This window comes from Haematobia irritans, chromosome 3 (assembly GCF_050003625.1).
Source record: "Haematobia irritans isolate KBUSLIRL chromosome 3, ASM5000362v1, whole genome shotgun sequence".
Classification (NCBI taxonomy): Eukaryota; Metazoa; Arthropoda; class Insecta; order Diptera; family Muscidae; genus Haematobia; species Haematobia irritans.
The window spans coordinates 213,917,740-213,935,689 of NC_134399.1; the positions used below are offsets into that span (position 1 = coordinate 213,917,740).

The window sequence follows — 17,950 nt, forward strand, 5'->3', positions numbered from 1 at the left end:
GTCTTCATCACTTTATTCCCCTCTTTTTTGCGCATACAGTATAAGTCATATGTATAATCATTGGGATATTAAGCAACAAAATATCAATATTCGCCCACAATTCAATGTCATTATGCATCAAAAAACTCATTTGGGGTATATTTATATTTTCCATCTGCAATTGAATACTGGAGGAACAAAAACCGAAAGCTCTTTAATGTATGGCAAAAAGCAACAAACGCTGCGGGATATTTAGGCAAATCGCAAGATCACAAAATACTACCTAGCATAAATGTAATGGAAAAAATTGCAAATAACCAACCAGACGGTGTTGTATGATGTCTTCAACACCAACTTGTATGGTAGACACAGAGCATCTCTACACTTGGAGAAATAATTAGTGGCTTTAAGAGTAGGTGGTTGCCGGGATATGTCGCCTCCTAATCACAGTTGCCACCGTTGGTAGAATTTTACCAAATATCGTAGATTTTTTTAATGTTTGGTAGATTGATAGAATTCTTGATGTTTGGTAGATTTTGTAAAATAATATTCTCCAACAAAGATGTACTTCACAAATTTTCTATACACGCACAGAAAAACCATGTTTGGACATGGTTGCCGCATCCATTTAATGCTTATCTAGAGCATGTAATTGCCGCGAAAACCATGTATTTTGTCTTTGTAAAAATAGATTTCGAGCGGAGAAAAATGTATGGTGGCAATAAGCATTTGAATGGTTCTCAAATACCGCAAACATGTTCTATCATTTAAATGATAGAATTTGAGACCATTAAATGGTTGGGAAAATCATGTACCTGACCATTTAATTTTTTTATTTTTTTACATGGAAAAAAGTATTTTTATAGGTTAAGTATAGAGATGTCTAGAACCATTACATGGCCATAAAGACCATTGAAATTTTTTTCGTGACCATTTAATTTTTAAACTTTTTTGCAGCGAAAAGAATTTTATAAAAAACATTGAGCAGGTACACACGATTTTCATTTTGCGCGTCAGTCGTGTGTTGATTGTTTCTTGGAATGGCCGGAGAATACGGATTTACTGTGTTTTGTGTTAATTTATTTATTCAGAAGTGGCACGTGGTTTTATGTGAACACAAAAAAGGAAAGTGTAATTGAAAAAAATTTACCTGGTTTTTGTTCTGCATTTTGCATATGGTATAATTTATTTTTATTTGCAGTTACATGATGCCTGTGTTTGTACATTTGATGGGCACGACGTAAATATGGAATAATTACTGATTGTTGAAATTGAAATAAATTTGTGATGTTTGCTTGCACGACATTATAAATACAAATAAACAATGAATTAGTTTATAAATAAATAAAAACAAATAAATAAAGTTAATTTTGTGTTTTCTTTTCTCAAGTGGCGTCATTTTTCGACGACGAAAAAAGTTTTTTCATAAAGATCAAAACATTTTAGGTTGTGACCATGTTCTTTTAACTAGGAGAAAAACATTTTTAATGAATACCATAACATTTTAAATCGTGAACATTGTCTTTTCATTCAAACAAAATTCTTTTTATCAATATAATAACAATTTAGATGAGGACAATTATACTTTTTTAGAACCATGTTCACTGAGCCAACATGGTTGCAGGTTAAAATGTTACATGGTCGCCGCAAAAATAGCTGCTATCATATTATTTTGCTCTTCGAATATGATTGTGACAATCATGTTTCTTCTCTGCGTGTAGTGTTATATAGAAATAACATTTTGACAAAATTATCTATGGAAATAAAATGTTGACAAAATTTTTTATAGAAATAAAATTTTGACAACATTTTTTACAGAAATAAAATTTTGACAAAATTTTCTGTAGAACTAAAACTGTGAAAAAATTTCCTATAGAAATAAAATTTTAACAAATTTTCTATAGAAATAAAATTTTAACAAAATTTTCTATAGAAATCAAATTTTGACAAAATTTTCTGTAGAAATTAAATTTTGACAAAAATTTCTATAAAAATTCTATTTCTATAAAAAATTTTGTAAAAAATAAAATGTTGACAACTTTTTCTATACAAATAAAATTTAGACAAAATTTACTATAAAAATAAAATTTTGACAAAATTTTCTATAGAAATAAAATTTTGAAAAAAAATTTTATAGAAATAGAATTTTGGCAAAATTTTCTATACAAATAAAATTTTGACAAAATTTTCTAGGAAAAAATTTTCTATAGAAATAACATTTTGCCAACATTTTCTATAGAAATAAAGTTTTGACAAAATTTTCTATAGAAATAGAATTTTGATAAAATTTTCTTTAACAAATTCTATTTCTATAAAAAATTTTGAAAAAATTTTCTATAGAAATAAAATTTTGACAAAATTTTCTATAGAAATAAAATTTTGACAAAATTTTCTACAGAAATAAACTTTTCTGTAGAAAATAAAAGTTTGACAAAATTTTCTATAGAAATAAAATTTTGAGAAAACTTTATATAGAAATAACATTTTTAAAAAAATGTTTATGGAAATAAAATTTTGACAAAATTTTCTATAGAAATAAAATTTTGACAAACTTACGTTTTGAGAAAATTTTCTATAGGCATAAAATTTTGAGAAAACTTACTATAGAAATAAAATTTTGAGAAAATTTTCTATAGAAATAAAATTTTGATAAAATTTTGTATAGAAATGAAATTTTGACAAAATTTTCTATAAAAATTAAATTTTGACAAAATTTTTTATAAAAATTAAATTTTGACAAAATTTTTTAAAAAAATTAAATTTTGACAAAATTTTTTATAAAAATTAAATTTTGACAAAATTTTTTATAAAAATTAAATTTTGACAAAATTTTCCATAAAAAATCTATTTCTAAAAAAAAAATTAAAAAATAAATTTTAGACAAAAATTTGTATAGAAATAAAATTTTACAAAATTTATAGAAATAAAATGTTCTATAAAAATAAAATTTTTATAGAAATAAAATTTTGACAAAATTTTTTACAGAAAAAAAAAATTTTTGAAAAAAATTTTCTATAAAAACAAAATTTTGACAACATTTTCTATAGAAATAAAATTTTGTTGTTGTTTTTTTCATTTCTGCTTAAAACCATGCATTGACTAAACTACAGGTGTAGCTTAACCAACAGGGGAAAATAATGTTTGTCAAATTTATTTGGGCAAATCCCTATAGACTGCAAGATGGTTGGATGGACGCACGTTTCGGAATTACCACATTCCTCATCAGCATCCTCTACTTGCAGCAAAACTATCAACTAATTATCAGAATAAATTCAGGCAGTTTATTAAACCAAACAAAAACCACACTTGAACCCTCCGAAAATTTTTGAAAAAAAATTATAAAAATAGAATTTGAACAAATTTTCTATAGAAATAAAATTTTGACAATATTTCATAGAGAAATAAAGTTTTGACAAAATTTTCTATAGAAAAAGAATTTTGACAAAATTTTCTATAAAAAATTCTATATTTATAAAAAAATTTGAAAAAAATAAAATTTGGACTAAATTTTTCATAGAAATAAAATTTTGGCAAAATTTGGTATAGAAATAAAATTTTCAATAGAAATAAAAAATGGACAAAATTTTCTATAGAAATAAAATTTTGACAAAATTTTCTATAGAAATAAAATTTTGACAAAATTTTCTATAGAAATAAAATGTTGACAAAATTTTCTATAGAAATAAAATTTGATCCTCGTGTGTATACAAAAAGGTTGACACATTTTTCTATAGAAAAAGTAATAATAATTTTCTATAGAAATAAAATTTTGACAAAATTTTCTTTAGAAATAAAATTTTGAAAAAAAATGTATATAAATAAAATTTTGACAAAATTTTGTATAGAAATAAAATGTTGTTGTTGACAAAATTTTCTATAGAAATACAATTTTGACAACATTTTCTATAGTAATAAAATTTTGACGAAATTTTCTATCTATATATATAAAATTCAAATTATGTTTGTTTATTTGTTTGTTTGTTTATTTGTATGTTCCGGGTTGGCGCGAAAACGGCTGAACCGATTTACTTGAAACTTTCAGAGATCGTGGGGGGCACTCATGTGCTGAAAATAGGGTACCTCATTTTTTGACATATGGTCGCGGAGAGGAACCTCCCCTTTGTCCGACTTTTTGAAAATTAGACCAAAGTAGACCGATTTGCTTGAAATTTTCATTGAATATTGGGGTTGGCATCTAGGCAAAGATCCGCTACTTTTTATTTCGATATTTAGTGGCGGAGGGGACCTCCCCTTTGTTCGACTTTAAGTACAGTGAAAAAACTAAAATTCTCTAAATTATCTGAGATTTACAGAGAACATGTGGTGAGGTTATGGAATTAATATGGGGTACCCGATGATTTCATATGTGGATGGGGAGGGGGACCTCCCCCTTGCCCTACTTTTTGAAACTTGGAACAAAATTATGCGATTTGCTTGAAATTTTCATTGAATGTTGGGGTTGGCATCTAGACAAAAATCCGCTACATTATTTTTCGATATTTGGTCGGGGAGGGGGACCACCCCTTTGTCCGAATTTTTTTGTTTGAAAGTACAAACAAAACTAAACTCCCCCGACTGAAATTTTACGGAAAAAATGGGTTATGAAATTTATATCAGGTTCTCGATTTTTTAATAAAAATAAAAGGGCATAGGGAGACATCCGCTTCTCTTAAGTACATACAGAGAAAAAATTAAACTTTTACCGAGTTACTTGAAATTTACAGAGGACTGGGGAGAGGTTACGATATTAACAGTTGATACCTAATTTTGTGATATTTGGACGGAAGAGAGGCCGCCCCTTTAGGCTTATAATTTGCTTGATATTTTCTGGGACGTTTACAAAAGATACGCTACATCACTTTTCGATATTTAGTCGGGGAGGAGGTCGTCCTCTAAAACTGCAAAAAACAACAATTCTTAAGTTTTCTTGAAATTTACATAGGCAGTGGTGGAAGGTTATGAACGAAGAGGCAACCTTCCTTGCCCCACACTTGAAGGAAAGTTTCAAGAATTTTCAGGGAAGGTTAGGGGTGCTCTTCACTACGGTGTTTGTCGATATTGTATCGGGGAAAGTGACGTCCCTTTAAAACAATAGAGCAAAATTTGAACATCGCCGATCTACTTGAAATTTACAGGGAACGTGGGAGGAGGTTATTAAATTTATACATGATTTTTAAATTAGTATATGATTTTTCGATATCTGGTTGGGGAAGGGGAAAATTGAAATAAACTTTGTCGATTTACTTCGATAGAATTTATAGGGACCATTGAGTAGTTGCGAAATTAATATAGGGTACGTGATAGTCCGATATCAGGTCGGAGTGGAGCGAAGGTGGGGGGAGGGTTCCCTTTTGTCCGTTTTTTTTTTCTTAAATTGAAAGTAGAGGGTTGTCCGTAAATGGGAACTCTGTACATAATTTTATGATTTGTGCACAGGCTTCCGCCAGACTTCTTTTTAGTAAAGAACTTAAATTTACATGAAATTGGCAGCCAACGTAGAGGGTGCATCATTTTCCAAAATTTAACAAATGTTAATGTGGTAAAATTTGTTACTTTTTTTGCTTTTTCCGAATTATTGGATGGGAAACAGTAATTCTTTGTATGTTATTATAATATAGAGCATAATTTTCAGATATGTTGAGGAGAAGGATACCTTTCCTTGACAAACCACACTTAAAATTCACAAGAAATATAGAAGAAATATAGAAGAAGGTACACCCTCTCCCGCCGTATTTGCACCTATAAACGAAAAATCAAGTAGTCCGATTTGTTTAAAAGAATTCAAATCTTTTCGAATTTGTTTTCAGCACCAAGGATATAGTTGACTAAGTTAACGCAAAATATTCCTCCAAATATGCTTCGGAAGGCGCATCGAAGCGGGCCGGGTTACGCTAGTAGATATATAAAATGTAGATAAATATTTCTATAGAAATAAAATTTTGATAAAATTTTCTATAGAAATAAAATGTTGACAAAATTTTCTATAGAAATACAATTTTGACAAAATTTTGTATAGAAATATTAATATAGAAATATTATTATTAACGATAGTGTTATTGACAAAGTTGATTGCATTAAGGTTTTGGGATTTTACGTTGATAATCGTCTTAATTTCAACAGACATATAAAAAGGTCATTTCGAATATTACATTTCAACTACGCAGAATTTATAGGGCAGGATCAAGTCTCCCTTTTACTATACGAAGGCGCATAGGACTTGGTCTTCTAATGTTACACATTATGTATGGCCTGGAAGTATTTTCAGGAACCAGTTCGGGTAGCCTACATCGCCTCAAGGTTTGTTTTAATCGAATTATTCGATATATATATACAATTTGAGGATGCATGACCATGTAACGAGCAGCTCTGTGGAACTTTCAGGGTGCACCTTTGAGAATTTTATTAAATTAAGGCTAATGATGTTGTTTTACAAGACAATGAAATATTGTAATCCATCTTATTTGATTGAACTTTTTGAATTTGTAGACTCGAATAGAACTCGCTGCTTGGTGGTTCCACGGTACCAGCCCTTAGTGATGCAGAGATCATTTGAGGTGAGAGTGGTAAGGTTGTGGAACACAATTGTTCCCTACGACCAGGGCTGTGGAGTCGAGCCAATTTTGCTCGACTCCGACTCCAGCATTTTTCATCAGCTCGACTCCGACTCCGACTCCGGAGTCGACTCCGGGTAATATAACTAAATCTCATTTTAATACCACTACTTTGTAGTTCTATTGTGGGGGTACCGTAAGTCGATCGATATAAAGTTTCGTATTTATTTATGTGTGCAAGAAAAGGTTTTAATTTCACATTAGATGCCAATTGAACTCTATATTTCAAATTTAGGGCAATGTTTAATAAATAAAATAATGATATAAATACCCATCATAATATGAGAAGATACCAAGAGTATATGTATTTGTGGATTAAAATTATTGATACTATCTCAAGTCCTTTAAATTTGTTGCGAGCTATATAAAGGTTTATATTCCCATATGCATGAATTTGAATATGAATCGATTTAGACAAAATTGTGTATACTTCTACAAAATCTAACTTGGAATTAACATGAATCTTAAAATTTAAATCTAACGTTATAGGACGTAACATAATTTTAACAAAAAATAAAAATGCAAGGAAAGTCTAAATTCGGGCGGGCCGATTATAATATACTCTGCACAACTTTGTATTTAGATCTACATTTTGATAAAATCTCAAATCAGACTTCTACAAAACTCGGGCAATATTTGGGAAATATTTATAATTGTTTAGACAATTTCACAAAAATGCATTTATGATTCATTCATTGAAAATTTTGAAATTTTGAGTCATTTCTACAAGTTTTCGACTTAGCAGCAATTTTTTCAAAATTGAAAACAATTTTGGAAAAATTTTTGTCTATTAAATAAAATTTTGGAAAATTTTCTACAGATACAAAATTTTGACTAAATTTTCTATAGAAATAAAATTTTGGCAAAATTTTCTATAGAAATAAAATTTTGGGAAAATTTTCTATAGAAATCAAATTTTGACCAAATATATAGAAATAAAATTTTGAATAAAATTTTTATAGAAATAAAATTTGGCAAAATTTTTTATAGAAATAAAAGTTTGAAAAAATTATCAATAGAAATACAATTTAAAAAAAAAATGTGTTGCAAACAAAATTTTGCACAATTTTCTATAGAAATAAAATTTTGCAAAATATTCTATAGAAACAAAATTTTGAATAAATTTTCTATAGAAATAAAATTGTGACTAAATTTTATGTAAAAAAAAATATTTCTATAGTAATAAAATTTTTAATACATGTTTTATAGCAGTGAGTATCAGTGAGCATCAGTAAGAAAAAAAATTGAGAAAATTTGCTATAGAAATAAAATTTTACAATTTTTGCTTATAGAAATAAAATTTTGAAAAAATTATCACTAAAAATACAATTTTAGAAAAATTTTTGTGTAGTAAATAAAATTCTGCAAAATATTCTACAGAAACAAAATTTTGACTAAATTTTCTATAGAAATAAAATTTTGACAAAATTTTCTATAGAAATAAAATTTTGACCAAATTTTCTAATAAAAAATCTATTACTATAAAATTTTGGCAAAATTTTCTATAGAAATAAAATTTTAACTTAAATTTTTATAGAAATAAAATTATCAATAGAAATACAATTTTGAAAAAAATTTTGTGTAACAAACAAAATTTTGCAAAATTTTCTATAGAAATAAAATTTTGCACACTATTCTATAGAATCAAAATTTTGACTCAATTTTGACTAAATTTTCTATAGAAAAAAATATTTCTATAGTAATAAAATTTTGAATAAATTTTTTATAGAAATAAAATTTTCACAAAATTTGCTATAGCAAAAAAAAAATTTGACAAATCTTTTTATAGAAATAACATTTTGACAAAATTTTCTATAAAAAACAACTTTGAAACAATTTTCTGTCAATATTCCACATATTTATATGGCCTTAAAATAAAATTAAAATACAAATAATATCGATTGTTCGAAATATTTCAAATAAATTGATATGGGCATTAAAATGGATCGATCCAACTTGCTTAGTTACAAAAATGTGAAGTGTTTTAAAAAATTTGGTTTAGCCGGAGTCGGAGTCGAGCAAAATTTTTACGACTCCGACTCCGACTCCAGCAAAATCTTCAGACTCCGACTCCAAGACTCCGACTCCGACTCCGGCTCCACAGCCCTGCCTACGACAATAGGAATTTCTCCCTATCTTGTCATGAATATAGACGAATATTAATTTCGCGGCTTTAGAAAGAATGGAAACAGAAAAATTTTATACACTGACATAAATGTTCGTCCAATTTAAAATTTTCACTTATTATTTACCATATTATTTATTTACTGCATTTTGATATAATAATAGATGTCTAAGTATACATATGGATTTGAATTTGTTATACCGTAGTGTCTGTCTAAATTGTAGCTATGCATAATCATATTTGGCCTGTCCTTGGCTTTTCAATTATGAAATAAAGATATATGAAATGAAATGAAAATTTTGACAAAATTTTTTGACAACGTTTTCTATAGATATAAAATTTTGACAACATTTTCTATAGAAATTAAATTTTGGCAAAATTTTCTATAAAAATAAAATTTTGACAAAATCCTATGTAGAATTAAAATTTTGAAAAAATTTTCTATTGAAATAAAATTTTGAAAAAAAATTTCTATAAAAATAAAATTTTGACAAAATTGTCTATAGCAATACATTTTTGACATACTTTTTTGTAGAAATAAAATTTTGAAAAAAATTTCTGTATAAATAATATTTTGGAAAAAATATTATAAGAATAGAATTCTGAACAAATTTTCTATAGAAATAAAATTTTGACAAATTTTTCTATAGAAATAAAATTTGGCAAAATTTTCTATAAAAATAAAATTTTCTGTAGAAATAAAATTTGGACAAAATTTTCTATAGAAAATAAAATTATGACAAACTTTTCTATAGAAATAAAATGTGACCCTCGTCTATTAATAGTACCAATATATTTCCAGACTTTCTTTTAAGTGTATTTTAAAAAGTCGATACAAACCCTAAACAATGTCTTTTCCAATTCGTATATTCGGCAAATATGATCACAATAAAGACCGTGGCGGTAGGATCAAGTAAAACACACTCTCTCACCGACAATCTTCGTTGGTTTGCCTGTAGGAGCGTTAACAACAATGCCCGTCAAAGAAAAACTCACTTAATTCAGCTTAAACGAAATCTATGGATAACAAGAAGGCAATGCCAATTGAACCGTGAAAATAAAAGAACAGGCAAACGAATGAACGAACAAAGATGAAATTGAATTCAAAACAAGCAAAATATCACTTCGATTAATTCAAACAACGATCACAGAATGGAAGGTAACAAGACAAAGCCAAGATCCAGTTCTTTTGGCAATGTGGGGAAGCTTAAAAGGAAGGAAACCTTGTTTTTTTCCGATTGTATGAAATAATTCAATTGAAAGGGATCAACGTCATCATATCCACCCAAATGATGGCGGTTGTTGGTTTTTGGGATCTTCATGTTTGCTTGTTTGCAGTTTGCTGGTCTGCCGTTGGCGTAACTCATTGAAATCCCCCCAAAAAAAAGAGATGACTATAAAATTAAGTTCACAGGTTTGTTTGCTAGGGGCTTATGAAGAGCCCTATTCAAAATTGGGTAAGCATTTTTAGTTCATTACATCAAATGTTAAGTAATAATAAAATTGTTTGGGGAAAATTTTCTATGGAAAAATCTGTTTACCTTAATCAAAAGATTAAAAGACTTCTGGAACAAGTTCTTATCAAAACGTATAGAATTCGAATCTTCTCTTCAAAAAATTCTACAAAGTAGGGTATATATGCAATGCCACCATGACCATTATATAAGTGTGCCCCCGTATGCCTCTCTCAAACCATTGAAGCAATAAGTCTTTGCTTTGTTGGTTGTTGCATGAAATCAATTGGAAAATATGGCTTTAAAACTTTCAACAGTCGTTTGTTTGTTTATTTATTTATTCGACTTTTTGTTGTTGTTTTTTTATTGTTTGCTATATTCGACACTAAATGTTGTTAAGAGGATCAGTTATGGTTCTTTAGCTTTTTGGCAAAGCATAAAGATCCCCGTTAAAGGATAAATAGACTATGTCAAACTAAAGATGTAATGGACTTATTGTAGTGAGTTTGTGAAAACCACACACAAGACTTATTCTAGTTTTATAAATATCGCCGCCATACTACTTCACATTGGATTTGTACTAAGGATGTTGATAAGTTGCTTTGCCTTTAGTTTTAATGGAGGCGGCTTCTTTTTAACGCCAGTTTGTATTGTTTTTTGATTTTTTGTTGGTTAGACTACCAATCCATTCATTGATTTTTCTAAGTAGGTAAGCTTGAGATGTGACTGAGATTTGTGAATATTGAATGTATAATAGTTTTTCAATTGAAGATTACTTTGGTTTTCGTATTTTTTGCTGATACATAGTTAAGGATTATTACTGTTTGGTGAAATCAACATGTGAAATTAATATGGCTCTCTGTTTTTATGAATTTTATATCTGATATATTTGTTTTGTATAAAGTTGTTATTTTAATATTCTTTATGTGTATCATTCACTCTTCCTCAAGTATTCGATAATTATAAGTTTTTCCATGACTAAGAGAGAAGGCTCTCAGTTAAGAATGAAATGTCAAATTTTTTGTACCTTTAAGTTGTTAGAAAGTAGAAATGTAGGACAGTACGTTTTATGCGATTAAAGAGCAATCACCACAAACCCTCATCGAGTTTTCTTTTTTTACCATACATAAAACTGGCGACCGTGACAGGACCAGGAGAGTTTGTTCTGGTCAAAAGAAATTGGCATTTATTATCTTCGAGACGAATTATTTCATCATTGAGAATTTTGTCATCGAAAGGTCATACATTAGTTGCTGAAAGTCACACACACAATCAATCTAAAGTCATCGAGAAATTTGCATTGATCACCCCCCACTCATCATATACCTTCGTCGGAGATTTGAGGTTCGAGTTATTTGTGCATTATTGCTAGCCTCCCCCACCATTTCGTCAATCATCACGACCAGTTTCAAAACATAATCATCGTCACCTACCATCTCTTCATGCCCTTCGTCATCGTTATCCATCAAGCAACAACGGAGTAAGTAAAGTGTAAAGCACAGTAAGTCTACAAAGAAAACAACAACAACGTGGACAGTCGCATTGGTATGTTGTAAGTACACTTTTTGGTTTTATCAAATCTACCAATATACAAACATACACATCATCGTTTACCGTTGGATTGGAATATAAATTTTTCGTTTTCTTTAACATCATTTCACCGAGAGTACAACTTTGCCTCTCTTTCGAAACCTAAACCAATTCTCTTAATCTCTTACCCCAACAATCGTCGTTCACTCATTGTATTGGGTTATTTATCTATTGTGAATGAGTGTTTTTGCTATCAAAGCTAGAGTTGGAAAAACATTTGTTGATCTATTTTGAACAAAAAACGAACTACTTTGATTAAAGTTTAAAAGCCACTGCCACGATGGGAAACGATGATACAACGAACGCAGAATTAACGGCGTTGAAGTCACAGCGCTCAACTATGAAAAGAAATATTACTAATGTCAAAACAAAAATTGAAAAGGACGGTGATGTTGTAGATGAAACGATTCTTGAATGTCGGTTACAGATTCTTGAGTCATATTTCAAGCAGATTTGTCATATCCAATCACAAATCGAAAAATTAAATTCTTCCGATTCGGCCAGATCTGAAATAGAGGAATTATTTATTTCAGCAAAAGCGGTCATTCTAAAGCGATTAAATACAAATCGTCGGTCAAGTAACTTAGACCAAAGCTTGCTTAATGTCACCCAGAACCATACAGCTCATCAATCTCGTCTGCCTCAGCTTAAATTACCAAAGTTTGATGGCAAATATTCCGAATTTTCAAGATTTATAAGCACATTTGATAAACTTGTTCATGAAGATTCGTCGGTACCTGTGATTGATAAATTTAATTACCTACTCAATTGCTTAAGTGGACAAGCCTTGGCGGTCATAGAACCATTTCCCGTTACGGAAGGAAACTATGAGCGCGCCATTAATCGATTAAAAGAAAGATATGATAATAAATCACTCATTTTCATTGACACCATTAATTCTTTGTTCGCCATAAGTTCGATTTCTAAGCCTAGTGCAACTGGATTGCGATCAATTTTAGACAACGTTGCTGCTATTAGATCCTCTTTATTATCAATAGGTTCCGAACAAGATGTACTGAACGCTATAATCATACACATCGTTTTGTCGAAAATTGATCCCGAGTCGAAAACGGTTTACAATGAAAAACAAAATTTGCAAAAACTGCCATCATGGGATGAATGTTATGCGATTCTTAGCAGGCGATGTCAATTTCTGGAAACGGCACAGCCCCATTACAGTGATTCAAACCATTCAGAGTACAAGCATAAACCAAAAGACCGACGTCCAGCAACAGCTTACGTGACGTCACATGCATTGTGTGAGTATTGTCAGTCTCAAGAGCATTTCATAAGCAATTGTTCGTCGTATTTAGCTCTTCCTATACCTCATCGATTTGATTTCGTTAAAACAGCCTCTCTTTGTATCAATTGTTTACGCAAAGGCCATAGAGTAGCCGCTTGTATGTCAAAATCTCGCTGTCGTGAATGTCGTGTCTCACACCATTCTACATTGCACAATAATTTCTCTCAAGCTACTGCAGCACCCAACACCTCATCGAAATTACCGTCGCATCCTCTTTCATCAACGGCTTCTTCGTTCACACCATCTTCGTCGCAACCATCAACAAGCCAACAGGCTCAACAATCTTCGTCATCGTATAACACTTCATCGGTTAATGTAACTACATCACTCTCTTTACCAACTCGTAGTTTTCGTCATAGCTTATTACCCACAGCTATCGTCTTAATGAAAGATAAATTAGGAAGTTGGCAACCTGTTAGAGCACTTCTAGATTCATGCTCTGAAATAAATCTTATAACCCAGGACACTGTCAATCGTTTAAACCTTCCACTAATGAAGGCTATACAAGAAATCGCAGGGGTGTCAAATAATAGAACCCGTATTAAATATACAACAGAAGCGTTCATAAAATCCCGTGTAACCGAATTTAAGTGGTCTTCATGTTTTCTAGTTATAAATGCTATTTCGTACCAACATCCAGTCGAAAAACTAAATATCGGAAGTTGGCCCATTCCAGAAGGGATTTTGCTAGCAGATCCGCATTTTTATATTCCGCAACGAATTGATATTCTCATCGGGTCGGAAATTTTCTTTGACCTTCTTGTGGAAGGAAAAATAGTTTTAGGCAGTGGACTCCACTCATTAAAAAATACTGTGTTTGGATGGGTAGTGGGCGGCGTAGTCGACTCGAATGCTGTTGAACAAGTATCATCGTGTAATGTGGTTACCAAAATCGACGATCTCGATTCATTGTTGAAACGTTTTTGGGAAATAGAAGAGTTTACGGAGACCAAATCAGTCATGACAGAAGAAGAAGAACAGTGTGAAAGACACTATTTAGAAAATACGATTTTCGATGAAAATGGAAGAATACAAGTTCGATTACCATTTAAACAACCGTCTGACAAATTAGGGTCATCGTATGAAATTGCTCATCGCCGTTTTTGTTATCTAGAAAAACGATTAGAAAAAAATCCAGAACACAAAAAAATGTACAGAGAGTTTATGAACGAATATATAAGCCTTGGTCATATGTCTATAGTAAGCTTTGATGAACTGAGAGACAAGCACTATGTAATACCACACCACTCAGTTTTTCGATTACAGAGTACATCTACAAAATTAAGAGTTGTCTTTGATGCCTCAGCAAAAACGTCATCAAATTTCTCTTTAAATGAGATTTTAATGGTTGGACCGACGATTCAACAAGAAATTATTATCACAATGCTTGCCTTTCGGTTAAACAAATTTGCTATGTGTGCCGATATTTGTAAAATGTACAGGCAATTTATGGTCGATCAAAGAGATAGGAAATTTCAACTCGTACTTTGGAGAGATGATGATTCAAATGCTCTCAATCTATACCAATTAAATACGGTTACTTATGGGACATCGGCTGCTCCGTTTTTGGCCATAAGAAGTCTGATATTCATTGCTGATACATTTCGAGACTTATTTCCAATTGGTACTGAGGTTCTTCGGCATGATGTTTATGTAGACGATATACTCACAGGGGCGGAGAATATTCCCGATTTATTGAGAAAAAAGGAAGAAATTATAGAAGTTTTGGGAAGGGCATGTCTTTCTTTGTCAAAGTGGAATTCGAATTGCAATCAGATCTCAGCTCAAATGGACGACATATTCTTAAAAACAGACAATGAATACATATCAAAAACACTAGGCTTGATCTGGAAATCTAAATCCGATGTTTTTTCTTTTCAATTCGATCTAGAAAATCCAAAGTAATTACAAAACGATCAATATTGAGCGCTGTCTCAAAGATTTACGATGTTCTAGGCCTTATAAGCCCAATTACAGTCTCTTATAAAATACTCATTCAGGAACTATGGAAACAAAATTTTGATTGGGATTGTCCAGTAAACGAACACATGGCTAATCGCTGGAACCAACTTCGAGAAAGCTTGTCGTATTTGAACCAATTAGAAATTCCTAGATTTGTGCTGACCTCAACAGAGCAAGAGTTCCAGATTCATGGATTTGCGGATGCTTCCCTCGTGGCTTACGGGTGTTGCATTTACGTACGGGCTTTCGAAGATAACCGCTACAAGTCAAATTTGCTTATCAGTAAATCAAAGGTTGCCCCAGTTGTACAACAGTCACTCCCACGGCTTGAGTTATGTGCGGCCTTACTACTTAGTAAAACTTGGGAAAAAATACGGCACAAATTCGATAAATATAATTACAAGATATTTTTCTGGTCCGATTCCAAAATAGTCTTGAGTTGGCTTAAAAAACATTCGTCATCGTTCGTTTGCTTTGTTGCGAACCGAGTATCCGAAATTCAAAATATTACTCATAAAATAACATGGAGACATGTGCCGTCGAAGCAGAATCCCGCGGATATAGTATCAAGGGGTTGTCTAGCCAATGAATTAGCTGACACTATTTGGTTTGAAGGTCCTAATTTTTTGAGACAGTGTGAAAATGAATGGCCAAACAATAACGCACATAATGTCGAATTGCCATTAAATGAAATGCGAAAAACAGCACTCAATATAGCGTGTGTCCCACCTTCTGCAATATTGGAAATCATCAATAGACAGTTATCATATCTTCGTATTCTTTACACAATAGTGTACATATATCGTGTCTTTAACAAAGAAAATAGAGGCAAGGTTATTTCGAGTGCCGAACTCGATCAAGCCTTTTGGAGAATAGTAAATGAAATACAACAATCGACATATAGCGAAGAAATCCAACGTATCAAGAAAAATGAAGTACTAAAGCCGTGCTTTCAAAAGCTAACGCCATTTATTGAGGAGAAAAATATTTTTAATAATTCTCGGGAGATTCTTCGGGTAGGGGGACGGCTAGCGAATGCACCCTTGTCGTACGATACGAAATTCCCTGCACTTTTGCCGAAAGATCACCGGTTTTCGCAACTTTTCATTGAATATCTTCATCGCAAACATTATCATGCTGGACCTAAATGTCTCATCGGAATTCTTCGAGAAAGAGTGTGGGTGATAAATGCTCGAGAAATTGCACGGAAGGTAGTCCGAAATTGCGTTCATTGTTTCAAATATAAACCTCGCTTACAACAGCAAATAATGGGCGACTTACCAGCAGATAGATTCATTGCGCATCGGCCTTTTTTGATTTGTGGGGTCGATTTTTGCGGCCCATTTTATACATCGTATCGCATCAGAGGCAAGGCTCCCTACAAAACATATGTTGCACTTTTCGTTTGCTTTGCTTCTAAAGCTCTACATATAGAAGTTGTGTCAGACTTATCGACAAATGCATTTCTCCTGTGCCTTAAGCGATTTGTAGGCAGACGGGGAATACCGTTGAAAATCTATTGTGATAATGCAACCAATTTTGTTGGAGCGAACAATAAGCTCAAAGAATTTAAAGAGAAATATTTTGATAAAGAAAACACAAATTCATTGATGCAGTACTGCGCCATAACTGGTTTTCAGTTTTCATTCATACCTCCCAGATCACCACACTTTGGTGGTCTCTGGGAGGCAGCTGTTAAGTCGACAAAGATTCTCCTTGTTAAAAATATATCGCAAGCTCACTTGACATTGGAAGAGTTGCAAACAGTTTTGGTTGAAGTCGAGTCTATTTTAAATTCTCGGCCGATTGCAGCAAAATCAGATGACCCGAATGATGGAGAGGCATTGACTCCAGCTCATATGATTATTGGTTCGTCGTTTCTCTCATTGCCCGAAGAGAGTTTTGAGCATCACTTGAATTGTAACTATTTGAAGAGATATCAAATGGTTGCATTCCTTAAACAACAATTTTGGAGACTTTGGTCTAGAGACTATGTACTCAGCCTGCAAGAGAAATCCAAGTGGTACAAGTCGGAATCGAATTTGAAGATTGGTTCATTGGTTATTGTCCATGAAGACAATACCCCTCCACAACGATGGATTCTTGCCAGGGTTATACAACTATTCCCAGGTCGCGATGGAAAGGTACGAGTAGTTGAAGTTAAAACGAAAAATGGAATTCTGAAACGAGCTGTGCACAAGATAGCAGTGTTACCATCCGGTGAATATGATTGAAACTAGCGTTTCAATGGGGGCAGGATGTTTGGTGAAATCAACATGTGAAATTAATATGGCTCTCTGTTTTTATGAATTTTATATCTGATATATTTGTTTTGTATAAAGTTGTTATTTTAATATTCTTTATGTGTATCATTCACTCTTCCTCAAGTATTCGATAATTATAAGTTTTTCCATCACTAAGAGAGAAGGCTCTCAGTTAAGAATGAAATGTCAAATTTTTTGTACCTTTAAGTTGTTAGAAAGTAGAAATGTAGGACAGTACGTTTTATGCGATTAAAGAGCAATCACCACAAACCCTCATCGAGTTTTCTTTTTTTACCATACAATTACATATTTTAACAGATTTTTAATTTATTATCGGGCATCAGACATAAAATCGATCATATTAAAGCGAAGTGAAAGCAATACTAGAATAAATACACTCAAAAACAATGTGTACATGAATTAAAAATATTTCCCTTGAGGAGAAACAAGTACATCCAGCCGTAAGTTCGGCCAGACTGAATCTTATGCACCCTCCACCATAGATTGCGTAGAAACTTCTACTAATGACTGTCTTCCAGAATCGAATTACTTGGGTTGGGGTACCTTTGCGAGGTAATTAGAGAGCCAGAATTGAAATATGGGGGTCGCTTTGTATGGGGGCTATATATAATTATGAAGCGATAGGGACCAATTCTTATGTG

The 17,950-nt window shown here is 31.6% G+C and overlaps 1 protein-coding gene across 1 annotated transcript; it reads left to right on the forward strand.

Annotated features, from left to right (window-relative positions):
- Nucleotides 1–12,039: 12,039 nt before the first annotated feature.
- LOC142231421 (uncharacterized) lies at nucleotides 12,040–17,258 on the forward strand. Its single transcript, XM_075302029.1, has 2 exons — nucleotides 12,040–14,928; nucleotides 15,003–17,258. Exons 1-2 carry the CDS (start codon nucleotides 12,040–12,042, stop codon nucleotides 17,256–17,258), a joined length of 5,145 nt encoding a protein of 1,714 aa, XP_075158144.1.
- The last annotated feature ends 692 nt before the right edge of the window (nucleotides 17,259–17,950 follow it).